The sequence below is a fragment of the Spea bombifrons genome, chromosome 6, assembly GCF_027358695.1.
Source record: "Spea bombifrons isolate aSpeBom1 chromosome 6, aSpeBom1.2.pri, whole genome shotgun sequence".
Taxonomy (NCBI): Eukaryota; Metazoa; Chordata; class Amphibia; order Anura; family Pelobatidae; genus Spea; species Spea bombifrons.
Genome location: NC_071092.1, coordinates 11,589,270 through 11,610,287, shown reverse-complemented (window position 1 = coordinate 11,610,287; position 21,018 = coordinate 11,589,270). Strand labels below are relative to the sequence as shown.

Sequence of the window (21,018 nt, the reverse complement as noted above, 5' to 3'; positions counted from 1 at the left end):
CTCAGGTTTGTACCAAGGTCTTGATTGTTTAAGAATAATGCTATACAATTTGTTTTAAAAAGGGTGGCCTCGGTCACCATTATTTTATCCCCCTACCACTCACATGCATGGCAAGGGAGACGTGCATGACAGCTCCTTTCTAGAAGGGGAACTTATCTAATTCTTAATCACACAACAAAACAGCACCGGCTACAAGACTAAACTACCAACACCCATTTATTTCTCTTTATGAAAGCCAGACCCAAACGTGTCAAAATGTACAAACCATCCTAAGGATTTAAAGCTATTTAAGCGCCCACCAGCAGCACACATTTCCCATGCAATGCTCTTTATTTTCACTTCTCCGTTAAACTATTTTTTTTTTTTTTTACATACTTATATTTTTAGGACCAAAGTCAACCTCTAGAAGTTAACATTGTCTTGCAAATATATACCTAATATACATCTATCATCCACTAGCTGAAAGTATTATATGAATAAAGTATTGGCATTCCAAGTTGCTTTGTTACACACAATATACTTGGATGCAATTGTATGATTATCATTCAACTTCTAAAAGATATCATCCCTATTCAACTTAAATCAGTACATTTGCATACAAAGCCATCTTAATAAGTTTCATGCGTCCAGTTAAAAGATTCTGTACCACAGGTATCTGTGACAGTACAGTGACTTTTCTGGTAACAGGCACAAAATAAGCAAATTCTTCAAAAAAGATATTTTGAAGAAACTATCATTAATCCATTCCAAGTTGAGAGATTTATTTTAACTATAAATCAAGCGAAGATGTGGCCAAATTTATTCGCTAGGGGTGAAAGAAGAGAAAACGAAAGAACAGGGGAGCTAAAAAAAAGTGGGAGGGGAAGAGAGAATTAGGATAACGATGTTTATTAAAGAAGCAAAAGGCATTCCACAAAATGCAGAATTTGTGCACCGATACCCAGGAAAGGTTATACTTCCCAGTACCGTACTTTAACGGCTCATAAAGCCACTGCATTTAATCAAATTACCAGCAAAACAAAACACATAAAACACCAAGCATTTTGTAAAAAGAATTATACAATCAATTTCAGCAGCTTTAATAGTAGCAGCGTATTGCACATGGGGTTGAAAATCCCACAAACACTCTAGGATTTGTTTTACCAACTGCTGTAAACAAGCCACTCTCTCATGTATAGTTTCCATTTTAAAAGAAAAGTTGGTAGTCCAGAATAAATTAATCACACCTAATGCATCCACATTCAACCACACTTCAGAGATCACTTTTTGGTAACAGGCATTTAACACGTTAGATCTTCTAGTAGTTTCATGGCAATAAACCCAACTGGCTGCATGTGCCCTCCCTGCAGTATATATTTGAACAAAATAGTCAGAAATTGCCTTAATTACTGAATCGCACCACTGTGGGCTGCATCCTGTAAGTGAGATTTGTTCATTTTCTTTTTTTACATCAAATCTTCTGCAACGCTTCCGGCCAAACAGCCGATAGAAGAGATGCTACTCCTTATAATGATCACACACCGGCGTGACTTCTTCATTCACGTACCATGGTGGATAACTCACTCTTAAGAACTACTCATCCTGTCTACATCATCACTAATGAAAATGCACACAGTAGCTCTGGTTTTTTGTTGGGGGGTGTAAAATGGATATCATCTCTTGTACATTGAACCCATTGCATTTAACTGCATGTATCCTATTGTATAGAAGTTTCCTCCTCCCTTGGATGCTTTCATTTAAGCAGGAGGTGTACTTACGTATGCTTCCTACACATGGACACATAGTCCTCCCATTGAAGTTTGTATATGTTGTTCGTTTAGCTGGAAGCCAAAACACATGTCTGCTAGCCGTATGTGTAGTGACACATCCGGCTTAAGTAGGGGGAAGGAGAAACCTCCCATACAAAGAGCATACAGGAATTAAATGTAACGTAAAAAAAACCCGTGACACTATTTAATAAAACTGCATACAGCTATATACAAAACGTATCAAGTCCCCCATTCCATTTGGTGGGATAACATCTTTTAACAGATTACTTGGCAAACAGGAGTTGCAATTAACTAAAGGAGGGAATTTAAAGGAGTTGGAATTTCAACACACTGATGTCAACATACATTATAAATTCCGCTGCAAGAAGGAATGACCTACTCCTGTAAAGTTCTACAGGCCGGCCAAAACATAGTAACACAAAGCCAAAAAGCAGAGCTGAGAACAGATACAGTTTGTTTGAATAGATAAGGGGACCAGCCTCCTAAAAATAACAACTTAAGTGTTTATATATATATTTTTTAAGGTTCACCTTTAAAATGATGTAATTTCCACCTACCTTGACTGCCCATATTCGGTTCTCTCCTATTACAGAACGCTCATTGCCACGAAAGCTTTCATGTCTGGTTTAAATTATTCCGATGAAAGATAATAAATGGTGCTGGAGCTCTTTGCATCAGATGAGGGGTCCTGGGTAATGTGTGTGCATGTATTTTTTGTTTTTTTTATTAAACAAATTGTAATGTTTTGTTGATTGTTGTAATGTTTTATGGCCAACTTGTTTTCAGATTCTTTGTACGCATTTTTCTTTTTTTTTTAAAGCTTGTAACAACTCTAGATTGTGTGTAAGCAAAGTACAAGAATGAGAGGAAACAATATAAGCCAGTACAGTAAAATATTCGTCACTTTCTTAACTCTCAACCCCACATCTTACCTCAAAGGCAAAGATCTTGGAATTTCTGTTACCTCGAGTTGTGGTTTTTACAAGCAGTAGCCACAGACAGGGAGCGAGCAAGTAAACAGTTTGCCCCTTGGAACACAGCTTGTACGGCTGCTTTGTCATTATTTATTGATTTTTATGGTGCAATCGCACGCCGCAGCGCTGTACAGCAGGATTTAGCGGTTCCAGGAAAGGCACAAAGTAAAGGAATCCAAAGGATTAACTAAACAAAGTAGTTAGAATTACCGTTGCATGTTATGTTTCCTTGTTTACAGCTAAAACAATGTTTACGCAGGATTCCTTTACCGGCTACAGTCAGACATATCAGTAACTGCACAGCTATCAGACAGACATTAAAGAGCTCTAATGTGATGTTTCAGACATCTAGGTAACTAAAAAAAGGCACCAGAAGGATACTGCCGTCTCGTGGCGCTTGTGAAGTGACTACAGTTTCAGAGAACAAAATATAGTTTCTAGGTGTAACACTAATCTAAAAAAAAATAAAGAAAACACATACTTTTGCTGAAACATGCACTTAGACCATACACAATGCATAAACCACTGCTATACAGCCATATTGCCACTTTAAATAATAGCAGAAAGGTGTTCGAACATGACATTTAATAGCCCCTTCGCGGCCCGAGCAGCTCATAACACATGTAGCTTTCGCAATGTACTGGTACCCAGCAATACATCACTGGCAATCAGAGCTTCTGGAGTAACAGATTGTATGATGCATGGAGGATATGGGCACACAAATCAGCAAACCACATCTTCACGCTGATACACCGTGCAGCGCTGTACACACTGTCCTCTTAAAACAAAAACAAAAAAAGCAATAAATATAACCCACACAAAAGGGGAGGAAAAAATAAACTGCTTCCGAAGCAATGCATTTTACCTTACTATTTAAGGGCCTTTACAAACCCTTGTACTCCACAGGGTTATGTGATGAAAAGCATACCCCCATCCCACCCCTCTTCTCTTGCAGAGAAAAGTTTCCCACGCACCATAGAAATAGCTGGGATAAAGTTCTTAGCCAGTGCTACAGTACTTTGTATTAAAAAATATACTCTTCAAAGGCTGCTGGTGTTCATTTTGCTCAAATTAAATGTTGGGAGGGGGATAAAGCCGGGGTGTTAAATTAAATATTCCTTTCTGAGCACTTACAGAGCACCAAACCATGTAACCTATAGCTTTTTATATTCAATAGTTCGGATTTGTCTTTTTCTCCTTCTCAAATTCAGGTCTTTAATACCCACAATCACCAAATGCTTGTTCTACAAAGAACATTGTATGAAATAAGTATTATAAATTCATTTCCCCCCCTCTCTCTTCAGGAAATATTAAATCCACAGTAATTTATTTGCCTTAGCAGTGTTATCGTTGTTCATAGCGATTGCTCCTCAGATTTCAAGGGTAGTATGTACATCTTGGAGCAGAAAGACGGAGATTTCAGTAAGGAGTCCCAGGTCTCGTGGATGGGACATTACAACTGCACATGGTAAAGGTGAAAATCCCTAGTTGGTGTCCATAGAGTCAAGCTCGTGTTTCCCCTGTCCATCCCCGTCTTCCTCCGTTGCAGCTGTACTAACTGAAGCTGTAGGCAACGAGGTTTTAAAGTGATCATCATCCTGGCGCTGGTAGAATAAAACATAGGCAGCTTTTGTCTGCAAAACAAACATATAAAAAATGGTCAGAGTGGAAATTGTGCGTTGTGTATAGACACATCATCACATTACGCAGAGAGCATAGACATTTTATCCAATGGCACTAGAAATTTACTGGGCTAAAATATATGACCTACACAGTTTAAAATATGGCTTTTTCAAATTTTACAAGATTACATAAAGCTAGGAATAGGATTCGGTGGGTGGGGGACACCCAGGCAAGAGTGTTACTTCCCATCAACATTAGTCATACACATCTATAATTTATAGACAATAGTATAAAAAATAAAATATATAATATATATAACAATACACACACTCACAAGACTTCTAATCGTAGGAAATCAGGTAACTTATTGAGTCTGACACATCATCAATGTTTCGGTCCCAATGGCTGACCTTTATCAAGACCGAAATGATGATGATGTTCTGTCGAACGCAGTAAGTTACCTGATCTCCTACAGTTAGAAGTCCGGGGAGTTTGTGCTTATTATGGATTATTGTTTATCGGCTGTGCTGCACCCGGGGGTTGAGAACATTTGCTCCTAAAAACTGCTGGATCACTGGATCCTAAATATGAATTTGTAAGATCCAAAAAATTAAAAAAAAAAAAAACGTAGCGGAATGTCCTTTCCAGGTTTCAGGTAAGCGCTATTAAAGATGGAAAATACAAGATGTTGAATATTGGTGCTTACCACAATCTGATCTTCAGAAGCTGGAGAAACACTGCTGTCATCAAAATAGTACCACTGTCCATTTTCGTGATTCTTTGCATATGCTGTATCTGTAGCGGCGGTAAATAAAGTCAGCCGTTTGGTTCACAGGTAGATGGCAAAAAAACGGTAAGGTTTATACAATACTATCACACGCCATCCAAAACAGGACCAGAAGAGATGCCAAGAACCAAGACAACTCAATGTTTCGGGCAATTAAATAACAGTCTGAGATACAAAGATACTTACAATGTCCACCTCCCATTCCTCCATAGTGATTTGAAACAGCAACAAGGTCATACAAATAGGGACCCGCTGTTAGATCACAGACAAACTCGGACATATTCAGGTTCCTAAAACATACACCAAAATGCGATTGAGTTACACTGTTACTTATTCTACAAGTCACCATTCTAAAAGTATTTAAAATGTACCATTTTACCCCTAGCTGTTCAGCAGAAGGGTAACTGAAACATGTTCAGATGATGCAGCTGGATGGGGTAAGGCAAATTTAATCATCTAGCCTGTTTAGGCTAAATTGTTATTAGCCAGGAGCATGTATTTATTTTCTTGGCATATTAAATAAGTAACTTAAGTAGGCGAAATATTAAAGCAGTGAAATATTAAAGCAGCACCAATATGTGGGCTGAGTAAGCCAAGTCTTATGGAGACAAAATAATTTTTATGTCACCAACGGGCACAAAGGAAAGAGCTGAGCAAGTAGAGAAGTCGGAGGCCTTCCATACGTTTTGTAAAGTGCAGCTGAATCAGCGGTGAGCTTCTTTCTGCATTGTGCAAGAGGCTACTCATAATACATCTCTACGGAAATTATCAATTATACAGTTAGCAAGACATAATTTGCTATGTAGACAGGTAAATGAGTACAAGAAGGTTGGCTAGAACTAACATGCCTTTTATCTGCATTCTCCTTTGAATGAGTTAGAGATTTATTATCAGCACATAGGACAGAATTAATTAGTTTACCTGATTGGAAATTCAACCACAGCATCAAGTTTGTCCCTCCAGTAACGATTATAAGAAAAGCGCTTTAAATGCACCACCAGGATTTTTGGCAAAGACCATAGGTCAAATTTCTTGGTGGCCTGCTGATGCTTTCTGCAGTTTGGACAATACCTGAAAATAGCGACAGTATTAATGACATATTTTTCAATAAAGTCTGTAAACATGTGCACTCTGCATAGAAATAGCATCAAAGAACCTTGGGACTTACTGGATCATAAATATCGTATTTGCACGGTTATAAGACGACCCCCCCAAAATTTGAATATTAATTTAGAAAAAAAAGAAAAAGCCTGAATATAAGACGACCCTATAGGAAAAAGGTTTTATTAGTAAATATTAATTCACATGTAAACAATTTTTTTCATATTTAATAAAAACTAAGATTGAGAAAAATACTTTTGTTTTTATTTCCTTTTATTTGCCAACCTGCCCCCCAGTTATGAACATCCCCCCCCTGCCACTATGTCCCCCAGATACGCCTTATACCCCCCTATATGCCTTATAGCCCCCTACATGCCCCACCAATGCATCCCTAGTCTTGTCCGCCGGGGCTTCTATGATGGAGCACGGGAAGGTCATGTGATACCGGCGCTCCGTCATAGAAGCCCCAGCAGCCGGCAGTAGCGGAGGTTGTGTGCATCTGGATCTTAGTCTTGGAGTCAGACCTCTATTTGAGGTCTGATTATAAGACAATCTTGAATATAAGACAAGGGGTAATTTTCAGAGCTTGTCTTATAATTGAGCAAATATTTAAGTCAACAAATGGTTAAAAAACAATCATTGTAGACCTGTCTCACATTGCAAATACAATCTGCTGGCAAATTATGAAGGGAGAAATTATATCTATATATAATTTATTTACTTACCAGGGATCATGCTCCCCAAGTGTCTCCTTCTTGGTAAACAGCTGAATACAATCTCTCAGGGCTACTGTAATCTTTTTTTTCTGTGGCTGTAGCATCGATTCATGTTTGTCAAAAGCCTGAAGTTATGGAAATCACAAAGGTGAACTACCACACACCATTTTAATACATGAAAATGAATAAAGTACATAACAAGGAGAATACATGTTGTTCACATACTAATACGTTAGTGCTACAGTAAAATTCTCTTAAAATATTGATAATGAGTCTGGCCTTTTGCTTATACCATTTTTATTGATGTGATACGTATTATTGGCTTTATGTGAAGAAATAAACCTATGGGGTTTTGAGGCTAAATGCCATGTCACAGCCATTGCTGGTCACATGCCACTCAAACTCCTTAATACCAGCCATATGGAAAGGCTGCTACTAAACCTGGATGAACAATAAGCTAAATGATATAATTCAGAACAGCAAAAAATATGCAGTGTGTGGGTAGCCTTGTAACATTCTGCATAAGTGTAAATAGATACTGTCCTCCAGGTCCCAGGGAAGGCGATCTAACGGCACTACACACATCCTCAACCTATAATTGTACATAAACTTGTGCGGGATTATATATATTTTCTACATACCTCTGCCTCCTGGTCATCATAAAACAGCTTCTTTGCTTCAGTGTTCCAGTCAATAGCAATGGTAGAATAAGCTGTGGGAAAATGTAATTTCATCATACAGTATATATGATGATCACCTTTACTGTTTAGCGCCCCTTGAAATGGAAGTTTTTAAATTTCAACATCATCAAGATATTGTTTAACAGTGAAGGCAAAAGCACTCAGCTAAGATACAACTGCCAATTCTAAAATAATTGGACAGCACAGCACAGAATCCACCCAATAAAAACATACATTCTAGGCTATATTACTAGATAATTAGGTGTTAAAACTTACAGGCTTAATAATAAATAATTATTGTCTTTGCCACTCCAAATACTTACAGTTGAGTTTTAAGATGGATCCCTCGGCAGGCATGGATCCCACATCAGAGGTGGCGTACGAGTTGACAAGACTGAACGTGAAGAGCCTCTTGCGGCAGTCCCTGGCTTTCTTTGGCATCTTGTTGCAGGGGCTGCAGCCTCCTTCCGAGCTTTCATCCTCTACGCTATCATCGGATTGCCCATTGGACTCCTCTGGGGATTCCTCCCTCTCATCTCGTTCATCTTGGTGATCCATCTCTTCATCTGAAAGAACACAGAACAAGCGTGTGATGGGAAACTGAATACAACATGCTTACAATACATAGTCTTGTGCTAGGCTGTGAGATTAGTATTACCAACAATTGATTAGTAATAGTGGGGTCATTTTATCAAATTGCCTTAAAATGTTAATTCTAATTAGTTAAAATTTACATCTTTTAAAAGTGTTTATAGTGGTCTTAGTACAGGCAGGGCTCAGCAAATTTGGGGCCAGTAGTTACTACACAATCTAACATGCCGACACACACACTAACATTCATAAATACACACTTTCTTTCACACACACATTAAGATTCTAACACACAACGTCTACTCATGGCTCGGACGGTGAGGGGCTCCCTGCCAAACCCTAAGCACCAGGAAGCGATTTGTTGCCATGGCAACCTAGCACTAAGATGCACTACAATGTTTTGACACTAGAGAGCCTGCCCTGGATTACACCCTAATGTTATATAAAAATAGCAAAAACTGTTTAATTACATACAGGATGCTGGCCAGGGAAACATAATATTTGTGTAAATATATTTGTAAAAATAAAACAATTCTGACTGGAATTTCTGCAGAAAATCTGCATTGGGAAAGTTAAATATTCATTATGGATATTTCTCGGCCAGCTTCTGGTTTACCTACTCATTGTTACAATGTTTAACAGCACTCATTCAGTACGCAGGCAATGCAAGCACAAATATCTCTGCAGCCAAACTAATTTGTTACAGGTTACAAAACACTAAATTGCATTTGAGAAGCACTGATTGGAATTAAATATCACGCAGAGCGCATACCGTCATATATTCCGTTTGAGCCATTGCACGCCCGGCCGTCTGAATTTAGGCAGGAGTACTCGTCTGGAAGTGGAGATTTTATATAACGTCTGCAGGAATAAAATGAAATTATGGGTTAAAAATGTACTTCTTAAACTTATATCATCTTTCTTTACTGTTAATAAAAAAAAGTGCTATATGCATATTTATTGGCGATTTCAATATGTTTATGAAGTTAGAACTGGTAAATATTGAGAGATTACAGCGCCGGGGAACAGTTTTCCTTTTTGTGAGGCCAAGAATCTGATTGGGGTTTCACTTACTGGATTCTTTCCAGCACGACATTGTACAATATTTCGGCAGTGAGGTTGTTCCTTGGTACAGACACTAGCAGGGGTTGTCCGAATAACATGGTGCCGGCTGAGGTGGTCTGACGGAAACGCCGCTCTCTGAAGCAGATGGGCAGCGTGAGCCACTCCGAGTCGTCACTCCTTGTAGATTTCACTTCATAGCTGGAAAATATGTTTAGACATAAATAGCATAAAACTGAAACATACATCTACATGAAATCAATAACTTATCGGTCTTCGAGACCTTCTGCACTCAGAGGCGCCCGCCGGCGGGGGCCATCTCCATGCTCTATTCATTGCTACTGTCTGGAGTGACGGACCCCCCCCCCCTTCGTTTTGTCTGACGTGGGAATCCGTTTGTGACGTGCGGCTCTCTGACGCGGACTGGTCCAAAATATTCTCCCTCACCCATCAGAGTTCCAGAGCCACCAAGGTCCAGGAGACTAATTATAAAATCCTGACTCTCTGGTACGGCACACCCGAGAAGTTGCACGTCATGTTCCCGACTGTCTCCGCTTGCTGCTGGAGGTGCGGCCGCGATGTTGGTACTATGATCCACATCTGGTGGTCCTGCCCCGTATTACAGGGTTTTTGGAAGGAGGTTTACCAGGTTATTGTAGAGCTTACTGACTCGCCCCCTCCCTACCAGGAGCTGTCCATACTGCTACACCGCACGTCGCTCCCTGTTTCGCGCTATAGAAAATCTGTCATTCGTCACTTACTTGACGCAGCAAGGTGCCTTATCCCTCTCAGCTAGAAGTCTGCTCTTCCCCCGACGCTGCACGCCTGGATGTCCAAAGTGGAGGACATTAGGGTGATTGAGGACCTCTCTGCCACCTCTCTTAAACAGAGGGAGGCTTACACTGCTACCTGGTACCACTGGCTCTCTTCCATGGGTAGACGCGCTGCGTAATTGCCTCGTTCGTTTGGGGGGTGTGTTTTCTTTTTTCCTACTTCCATTACCAGGGCTCGGCTGGGCGCGTTTTCATATTTGTTTCGGGTTGTTTGCCTGTGCCATCTGCATTTCGCTGTGTCAGTTATGCTCATTTTGTGCGTTGTGCCTTGTTACCATGTACTATTGCACTTGCTGTACCAATGCCTTACACTTTGTTCCTTACCCCCCCTTTTCCCCTTCCCTTTTTTGCCTTCTGTACCCCCCCTTCCCATATTCTAAAACATCTTGAAAAACCAAATAAACTTGGATTTTGAAATCAATAACTTAAGGAATATACCCAAATCATTTGTGAGTGAGTACGTTTAGGGCATATGAAACATTTTTTATTCCAAAAGTATGTATAACCACCATTAGGATACTTTTTTGGAATTGACAACTTAACATAACAAGCAAATGATCAGAGTCTGCATTTACATATAAATTGCCATCTACTTACACAAAGAGATCGTCCCTCTCCATAATATGGCTGAGCATTTCATCCATTTGGAAGATTTTATGAAAGCGATGGTTATATACGTCTGTCACCACCATCTGTAAAGAACAACCAGTACTTTACACCCTTTCAGAGATTATGTGATCATAAACAGTTACTGTGTGCATATTAGGTTTCTATTTTGCTTCTAATAGAGACTGAATACATTCTGGACACAGATTAAGATGTACTTAGTTTCTGTGGAAAATCAAGAACAGATAGCAGGAATTGCATCACTAAAACTTATCTTCTGGATGCATGTTTTCACTTATTAGGCTCTTTTCATGTTATATGAAGTTATCATAAAGATCACATTAGTAAAATATTTATAGACACTCAGAAGGGACAGTGAAGTTGCTTACATTTTCAGCAGGCACATCCGATAATTTAGATAATGCTGCACATAGATCAGAAACTGCTCCCATCTTGGGTACTACTAAGCGGTACTGAAACAAAGCAAAACCCAGGCAAGCAGTTATTACACATTATTGCAAGAAACAGCGCAACATAGTTCATTTTCTTTTCTCCCCCATTTGATGTGGACAGACTATAACCCTTCCAGAAATACAGTACCTTGTTTCCAAACATATGCTAATCTTTCTTACCATATATTATCGTGTGTGTCCGTATACTATATAGAAAATCGTAAAGCACTATTGCATTTATATCAACAAATTCATGTGTTCTGGTTAATATACTCAGTGAAACAATGTTCTGGTAATACAGAGCAATACTTCACATAACAGATGTACATTAAAGTGGATGCCATTAGAGAATAGTATTGTTTGCATCTGTGGCACCTACGGTTTGCTCAAGCGATTGTTGAACTTCGACCTTCCTCAACAAAATTACTGCAGTTGTAATAAAAATGAACTACACAAACAACACATTCTTGTAGTATCCCCGTATAGCTGGTTTACCTGGGTGGGTTTGCACTGGGGGTCAGCACGGACCAGAAACAATTCCATAGTGCGGTCTTTTTTCATGGGCAGTGGAAGGGTTAGGTAGCAGAAGGGATCAAAGGTTACAGAGATTTTAGAGCATTCTGGGCACACAAGAGTGGACTTGAAAAGGCCATGGAAAATATCAACAATGATGGAGTTGTTTCTCCGCAGATGATTGCCCCAAGCCTCTACAGCCACAACCTGCAGAAATGGAGGAGATATAATGGATTATAAAATGGAGGTATTACAGAAGAGCTTTAAAATGTTGCTCAACTTAGTAGAAAGAGCCTATCGCTGAAGATTTTAAACACAAATCTAATAGTTTAACTTATTGGAGTTTCCATACCGCATCTGGCCTGCCATTGGCATCCTTCAGCTCCAGGTATGGCTTCTTTTTGACTCTGTTAAGATCTTCATGTAGGCCGTCCAACAGAAACGCTAGAAGTTCTTGAGAATCTTGCTGCTGATATCCAGAAAATTGCGGAGCAAACCTACCAACCTGTGTCTACAAGCCAAAAAAAAAAAAAAAAAGTATAACATTAAGGTACTTGTATTCAGAAAAAAAAAAACTGAATTACAGTCAAAAAATCAACACAACTGTGCAAAGCCCCCCCCCCAAGAAAAACACCCATACAATAGCTACCTTCCAACTAGGACATTCACAGCCTTTCCATGTTATGTTTAAGGGGTACCTGAGGCGTATTATGATGCATCAACCATCCCAGTTGGCACAGTCATTTAGGGACATGTTGGGTCAATATGGGTTGCAACATTCCTGGTAGACTGTTCATTGATTAGACTTGTGGAGCCAGGGTCAGTTATATTTAGAAGTCAAATCTAGATGGACCCAGTAGAGGGCAGTCCAAATCTTTCATGACTACCGTGGAGTGGGAAAAAAATTTACAGCCAGACGTCTAAGATAATTTGTTTAAATTAAAATTGGTACCAATTGTAAAAGTGAAAATGGTTATGATTGGTGAACAGAGTGCCATTCCACATAAAGAGAAAAAAACATTGATTGAGCTCTCTAAACACTATAAACATTGGCAGATCATTCATTTTCATCCTCAGCAGGTTTAACACATTTCAAATGCAGACATTTCATTTATTTCCACTTTCTGTGGCTATCCCTGTCTCTCGTACTTATTACTAGCGTGCAAACCACTTATTTTACATTTGTAGCACATATACCACACTGAGATCTTTGTAACAGGTGATATAATGTGTTCCCCGATTGCCAATATCATATGTTTAATTACATATGGATTTAAACCTTTTAAAATATCTTGATTGGGGGGGGTTGATTATGCAACTCAACTTGCACGGAATGCTATGAAAAGTTCATACGATGCCAAACGGAAGCGCTAACTTACTTTAAACATCCGCGGAGCCACATACGTATAGTCTCCTGACCAGATTTGGCGGATCAATTCTGCATAGGCCATTGCAATCTCTCCTCTCATTCCCAAAGGATTTTCCCTGTTAATCTCCTTTTTATACTCATCTGATAGGAAGAATTCTGTCAGTGGTGGGACATTACTCAAACACTGCAAGAGAATAACGTAAAAAAACAAATCAATGTAACACATATACAGTGCATATATTTAGGATATTTAATGTGAAAGCCATGATACACATGGAGGAACGTAGGTCAATAACGCAGAAGCCATGTGTTCCATGATCTCAATCTACCAATACAGAGATTTGCTTGGGAACGAGCATACCTGCAGAGCAGAGTTCATGAAGCAGGTATTTCCAAGATTGCTGAGTCCACAGAGGCCAGGCTGAGACAAGGGCTCTCTGTAACTGTAGGAAGAATTGTAGGATGAAGAATATCCTCTAAAGAGGAGAAACACATACACAGATTTGTTAATGTGGGAAACCCCCAAAACGGCAGTAGCTTGCCCCTCACAGCTACTTATCCTGTTTATGAAAACCGCTATTTATACAATGGGCCAGAATCTTTTAAAAAAGACTGAACACTACTGACAATTACTATCATAGGTCCTCAGCCTCATAAAAAGGTCCTATAAAGCTTTACTTTAATGTTAAGATTACCCTTTTCCGAGGCTATTCAGAGCATAGGAGCTGTTGCTCTCTCCATTTGTGATAGTCGAAGATGACGAGGCAGATGATGATGACGACGACGAGGCACAACCACTACTTGCTGATGATTTCCCAGAGGTAGTAAAATTTCTACTCGTTGTCGTGCTCGATCTGAAAATAAGTATACATACAAAGAATGAATGGGGAATATGTTTTAAATCCTGATTTCCAGGTTTTCCCCACACTAATGTATGTCAAACCAAACTGAAAAAAGGAGCTAAGACTAAGGGTTTTATCACAAGGGTTTTATCCATGAACACCTTGAGCAACTGCAGTGGATTCTACAGTGACAGGCGTGCAATGACATGTTTGCATCTGGGGTCAACCACATAACACATACATTTTAAAGGAACATAGATTATACACATAGAAATATCCCTTACTTTGTTTGGGGTTGCCGGGGCCAAGTACCATCGGCATTCTTCTGTTCTATGACCAAAATCTGCAGCAGAAAAATATAGCGATTAGGTTTTATGATTAAGCACACAGTGATTAGGGTATTGGTATAACCCAGTTGAGGAATCCTTACCTGGCCCTGATAAAGTCCAGCATCTTGCACTGTGTTATCTGGTTTGGTGAGCTGCTCGTATGTATTAGTCATATACCTGTTCCATAACCTGGTCTCTTTGTCAACAGGGATATTAAAGATAGTTCTCATTTCCTTTTCTATGGCTTCTGTAAATAAGAACAAAAAAAATCTCATAATATATTCTAGTAAAATTATCTACTTTGCTTAGAGTAAATATAACATGGATTTATTATTATGATTAGGACCTAGCAGCAGATTCCCTGTTCTACTTTGGGGTCTCTTACTCTCTTGGCACGCACACACGTAACACAATTAACTCTAGAGTGTAAACAAATCTATTATGCGACAATCTAATGATGCAAGCCCGCCAATTACACCCCATAACATCTCCGAAGCTCACCTATGGTGTCCCCTTTGCTGAAGTGCCGGATTATCACATTGTCTGGGTCACTGTCCTCACAGAGCTTTAGTTCAATGAGGTAAACCTCGACTTTACAGTGCTTCACAAACATGCCATGCTCGACTACCTAGAAACATACAAAAGGGAATTTGAGCAATTCACCAAATTCAAGCCACCCCATCGGAAAAGAAACCCTAGACACAAGACATGTTATATTATGCAGCATGGGGCACGCACCTTTCTTACAATAGGCTGTTGCCCTTGTACACTGCCATACCAGCTCATAAGTTTGTTCCATGCTTCAGTTGGTACCAGCACATAGTCAAGCTCATCAATTAGATGTTCCTTTAATACCTGTGTCTCAGGATCTAGGACAGAACAAAATATACAACAGTAAACAAAATGAAGTGGATCTGTAAGATCTTAACAGCCGTAAAATAAAGGGGTAATGTAATCATAATAAATATCCTCAGGGCTTGACAGACCCCAGGTTTTGCAGGGATACCATCATGAATCTGGCAGGTTATGCTTTCCAGCAGGGGCGCGGTGAGGCGCAGGGTCACTTATCAATGGCAGAAGAAAGGCAGCAGCGCGGCCGTTCTCCACAAGGTGAGAGGGGGAGTAGTGTATGTGAGTGTGTATACTGTAGTGTCAGAGTCAGTGTGTGTATGTGTATATATGTATTGTGTCAGAGTCTGTGTGTATACTGTAGATTCAGTGTGTATGTGTCCATAGTTAGAGTGTGTAATTGTATATACCGTATTGGCTCGGATATAGGCCACCCCCGTATATAGGCTGCACCCTAAAAGTTTGGTGCTTTTTTAAAGAAAGTTTTTTTCTTTAAAAAAGCACCAAAAAAAACATGCTGCCACTCTGTCCCCCCCCCCCCGAGATATGCTGCCACTGTCTCCCCCCCGACATATGCTGCCACTGTCCTCCCCCCCCCGAGATATGCTGCCACTGTCCTCCTCCCCCCCGAGATATGCTGCCACTGTCCCCCCCCAAGATATGCTGCCACTGCCCCCCTCCCAAGATATGCTGCCACTGTCCTCCTCTGCCCCCCCCCGACTTACCGGAGCAGACTCCCGGGTGTCTTGTGGGGCCGGCGGGGGACATCTACGCAATACGCGTATACAACGCCCCGCAAGACACCCAGGAGTCTGCTCCGGTAAGTCGGGGGTGGGCAGAGGTAAAACGCATCGTGCGGACGGTCCGCACGATGCGCTTAGACAACCTCCCGTGCCGGCACCCCCCCCCAGTGGGAAGTGCTGGCAGGGGAGGCTGTCTGAGCGTATCGTTGAGTAGCATGCAGGTCCCCTGCACCGCTGCGGGGGATCTGTATCCTAACCCCGCTGCCTGCCCGGCGCCCGGGCGCTAGACCCCGAATATAGGCCGCACCCCCACTTTAAAGACTTAAAGTGGGGGAAAAAAGTGCGGCCTATATTCGAGCCAATACGGTATGTATAGTGTTAGTGTGTACGCATGTGTATAAATGTGTCGTGCTAGCATTTATGGTGTTGGTTACAGTATGGCAATAGCATGCGTATGTCAGCATATTGTGTTAGAGTGTGTATTAGTGTATGGTGTTAGCATGTGTGTACATGACAGTAGAATGTCAGAATGTGCGTGTTGCGGTAGGGCATTAGTGTTTGCCAGCATTAGATGTTAGCGTGTGTTACTGTACGGTATGTGTAAATGAATTTTAGCGTATGGCAAGGCTTGACAAAACCCTTGTGCCAGAAAAATAAAAACATGATTGGGGAAGGAAAAAAAAAAGGTGCCTCCTAAATAGTTATAGACTATTTTTCATGCCAGGCACTAAATAAAGATGGCATCTTTTTTTTGGAATGGCATGTCAAACAAGAAATACCCGTTTGTGAAATAGTGATACATCTCCTTCTTGGGCAGGGCTGTTTTTCTTTTTAATTTTGAAAGCAAATGCTATGACATAAAAATGATTCAGTGACTTCATATTTGGTCTTAAACACAAAATTGAGATGACTGTATTGGTCCGGGATATGACACCAACTTCCATAGAGTACAAGGCAGAGGCACATAAAATTTCTCTTAGTTCAAATAGAAAACGACAAACATATCAAGTAAGTTACTTTGGATTTTCATCACACAGACTCTGGAAAGCCTTACAATAAGATTACTGACGTTCTGAATTGTTGAACGTTATGGAGATTATGGAACTGCTCAATTTAGAACTCACAGTGTATAGTACCTTTTAAGTGTTTATGTGAAATTACTTTAGTAGAATTGTATACATTAACGTCAAACCCTCTGCATCATTTAAGAAGGTGCCTATTTAATATTATGAAAAATAGAAGCTCAAAATTATCTTATATCCTGTTTGGAAGCAAACATCAGAGCAACCCTCCGAGAAAACAAATAATGTGTGTGTCCTAAAGTAGACAAGTCCTTTAGTGTATCAAAATAACAGCAAGACTATCAATACATTTCATAAAGCGATGGATAAATGCTGCAGCAACGTCCTTTGTTAATGATGAAAAATGACTTTAAAGAATAATGAGACGGTTCACATCTTGCTTCTAACGTATATATTTTATACTGATCTCAAAGTAAAGGTACTTCTCCAGGGTTAAAAACAGCCGCTGCTCATGTGTAATGCCTGTTATCATACCTGCAAAAAGGCCAGAATTATCAATAGGCCCGGGGAATAGATTGCTCTCTCCCACATTGTACATGTCCCAAGAGTCGAATCCAACATACTTCTTCCATTGCTTGAACCATCGACTGTCAATGAGATACCTAGAAAACATTAGGACAGTTTGTGAGAAAACATAACATAATCCCCCTTGCTGTTCAGGGCAGGCAAGCCCCCCAAAAAATCTTTCCATTATAAAGCATTAATATAAGGGAAATACAGTAAAAAGCCATAAAGATTTATTTTCTAAGAAGCTGAGCTTCATTTACTTAATTACAGTCTATAGCTTTAAATAGATCAGTAGCTGAATACTTTTTTATTGTTCATTATAATAAAACATAGAAATGGCTTTTTTTTCATGTACCGTAATAGAACTGAAATACTAATTTGTTTTTTGCACTAAGGCAGTGGAAGGTAAGAAAACACACAGCAACGTAAGCATCAAGTCATATTTCTTTGAAGTCATAGGCTGAAGCAAAAAAGAGGAACTGGAAACCGTAGTGGTACTTCAGCTTTAGAAAAACAGAAGTCAGGCTGGTTGTGCAGATTCTGTAATGTATTTGTTTACATTGTACTTTTAACGTGAAATACAAGTAAAACACGCAGAAACATTATGACATTGAAGCAAATGACACAAACATGATGTTCATCAACAAATATTGTTTGCTGTCATTTATAATTAGACTGAGCTTTTTCAATCTGAACTAAGCCTGTAAAACAAACACAATATTAGCAACAAAGCGGCAAACGGTAATATATAAAAACACACTAGAAGGTTGGACCCAAACGGTATACACTGTTGGCAAACCGCCAAGTCAACCAAAGACAGCAGGTGTGTATTCAGAACTTTTACACCAATGAGCATTGTGAAGATATTGTGTCTTGAAGGACGCACCGGAGAGTTATCTTTCTGTTAGAAAGCAGAAATATCAATTCCTACCACTCACAAATAACTCCAAGGATAAGCAAAGGAAGCTGAGCTTCACCTATCCATATCGCTCCATTAAATTGGTGGCTTAGAAATGTTACATATACATATATATATATATATATATATACATTGCTTTCTGTCAATGGTACATTAGCCTTCTAAACAGGTAAAGGGACATCACGGGAAAAGTTGCGGGTCTTCGGTTGCCACTCAGCATCTTGCATAGAAAGACATCCTGTGTATTAAACTATGAACTAAAAGTAGAGGGTCCGAGGGGTTAGATGGAACGTAAAGAAAGTAGTTAAGCGGAACAGTCTCTAAGCAGACATGTGGGGGGGTAACACGTTAACGGAATTTAAACATCTATGCAAGAGGCAAAAAAGACTAATGACTGATTAAGACCCGAGTCTTTACATCAGGAGAAATGGACAGAATAGATGAGCTTTATGTCTTTCTGTCATCAGCCTTTATTATGCAATGCATGTGTAAGTCTGCCTCATGCATACCGTATATGTGATCGATCTTTTACAGAGCCCCCCCTCCCTCCCTCAGCCTCTTATATGCTCTGAAATCAGGGTTTCGGTCTGAGTTACACCGGTACACAGCTTAGTCTCTCTGGCACAATAACGGATCCCCAGCATGGCTGAGGCCATCCCTGTAGACAGAGGGACGGGTACACTGATATCACACCGAGCGCGCTGAATGCTAGGGTCCCGTGTTACGGTGCAGAAACCCAGCCGGCAAATATATAAAGCACGGGAACTGTTTGCCTGCCCCCAACCCGCTTAAATGTAACGAAACATATAAACCCAGCAATGCAGCTCCTGATACCAGCGGGAGGGGGCACGTTACCCGTGACACAAGTTTGTCCTGTGTGAGCCTATCGGAGAGCGCTATATAGACATGTGATAACACTATTAGAGAAACCCAGCACTGGGGGAACCGAACAGACCCCGATAACAGGAGGTCGTCTTATTTCAGGGAAGTCGACCACTGTCTGACCCTTTCCAGAGGGGCCACAGCGAGCAGGTCACTACCCCCAGCGCTCAGGAGGTCAGTGCGCAGAGCTTGGCAGAGTGCGTCCCCCTCGTGGTGCCGGCTTATGGCCTGGCTTCCCAGAACTGGGCTCCAGCCAGGCCCCATGACACAGCACTCCCAGGTCGAGGCCTACGCACTCAGGGCGGCCCCGCCACTCCCCACCTGACAGTTGTCGGTCCCCGGAGCCTCCCTCACTTCCATGTTCCCCGTCACCCTTTTCCCCGGCCCTCTCCTCACCACTCATCTCCCTTCTTCAGTTGCGTTTTAAGCAGCTCCCCCAGCTCGGACTTCTGAGTCTCGGGGTCCGGACTGCAAGAAGACTCGTGTTCCCCTCCAAGGGACGGCGTGCAAGCGGCTTGTTGGGAGAGTGCCGGGCCCGGTTCACCTCCTCCCCCCTCCGCCATAGCTGCGCTCCGACTATCGTTCGGGAGCGCGCACGTCCTAAGCACTGGCTCCCCCTGCTACACTGAGCTGGCGTGCTCGCGCACCAAACGGAACCTCGGAAGCGCGAGGCCAAAGAGAGAGGCGGGGGTGGTTGAGTCAGGCGAGAGTGCGCAGGCGCGTGCTGGTGAATCCAGTTCAGCGGATAAATCCGTTGGACGGCTTGGTACCGGGAGGGGGATGCTCAGTTACTTTCGGTTAGATTTGGACGACGTTTTTGTTCAGTTCACAGCCCTATCTCCAAGCACAGCCCTAAAACAAATAAACCCCTCTGGTATTTATACCATTTACCATATTATCATAGTATGTTTGTCTATAAGCTGCTTTTGGGTAGTGTTATACGTTATATTATGGTATCCCAATGCATGAGTAGGTTGGGTCCCATTAAGCAACCCAGGGCCAGCTTGGTGCATTAATCATCATTAATCAATCATCTCTGGGCCCTCTAAACAGAGATATAAAAAATGTTGGGGTCTTAGCACCACCTGACATCGCTAGGCATGAATTTTCAATATGGCGAAAACAGCTTGGAGGTCGTCTGTGGGAAGGTTTCCCGGGGCACCATTATTTTTAAAGGCGGACATGTTAGTTTCCCAACTTGGTAAGGTACAGCAGGCTTTGGAAGTTGAGTTTGATGTCATAGCACTACTATGTAATACCGCCACATAGTGAGGACAGGGTGTTGGCAAGTATGTATTTTGGAGTCGTTGGTATCTGGGTAGGCTGGAGTATTTTGGAGTCTGAGGTTGGTATCTGGGTAGGTTGGAGTATTTTGGAGTCCAGTGTTGGGATCTAGGTAGGTTGGAGTATTTAGGAGTCTGGTGTCAGGGTAGGCTGGAGTATTTTGGAGTCGTTGGTATCTGGGTAGGCTGGAGTATTTTGGAGTCTGAGGTCGGGATCAGGGTAGGCTGGAGTACTTTAGAGTCCAGCGTTGGGATCTGGGTCTGTTGGAGTGTTTTGGAGTACAGCGTTGGGATCTGGGTCTGTTGGAGTATTTTGGAGTCCAGCGTTGGGATCTGGGTAGGTTGGAGTATTTTGGAGTCTGGTGTCAGGGTAGGCTGGAGTATTTTGGAGTCTTCCAATTCGATTTACCCCAACAAATCATACATTTTTTTTAAAACTAGAAACCCCATGGGTGTTTCAGATGCCAGTAACGGGAAACTCAGCATCTGCTCAACTCTGTGAGGGC

The 21,018-nt window shown here is 41.2% G+C and overlaps 1 protein-coding gene across 2 annotated transcripts; it reads right to left on the bottom strand.

Moving 5' to 3' along the window:
- Positions 1-2,810: 2,810 nt before the first annotated feature.
- USP4 (ubiquitin specific peptidase 4) lies at positions 2,811-19,816 on the bottom strand. Of its 2 annotated transcripts, none has more exons than XM_053469421.1 (22): positions 19,626-19,816; positions 17,396-17,523; positions 14,986-15,116; positions 14,749-14,875; positions 14,349-14,494; positions 14,203-14,261; positions 13,772-13,930; positions 13,438-13,552; positions 13,087-13,260; positions 12,060-12,218; positions 11,690-11,914; positions 11,132-11,215; positions 10,734-10,828; positions 9,316-9,504; positions 9,014-9,102; positions 7,974-8,216; positions 7,612-7,682; positions 6,980-7,095; positions 6,075-6,224; positions 5,340-5,443; positions 5,073-5,161; positions 2,811-4,377 (listed from the first exon to the last, which is right to left on the bottom strand). In XM_053469421.1, exons 1-22 carry the CDS (start codon positions 19,790-19,792, stop codon positions 4,228-4,230), a joined length of 2,970 nt encoding a protein of 989 aa, XP_053325396.1. In that variant the 5' UTR covers positions 19,793-19,816; the 3' UTR covers positions 2,811-4,227. The 2 variants fall into 2 exon arrangements, with proteins under 2 accessions (XP_053325396.1, XP_053325397.1); XM_053469422.1 differs by having other exon boundaries at positions 13,438-13,519.
- Positions 19,817-21,018: the final 1,202 nt, after the last annotated feature.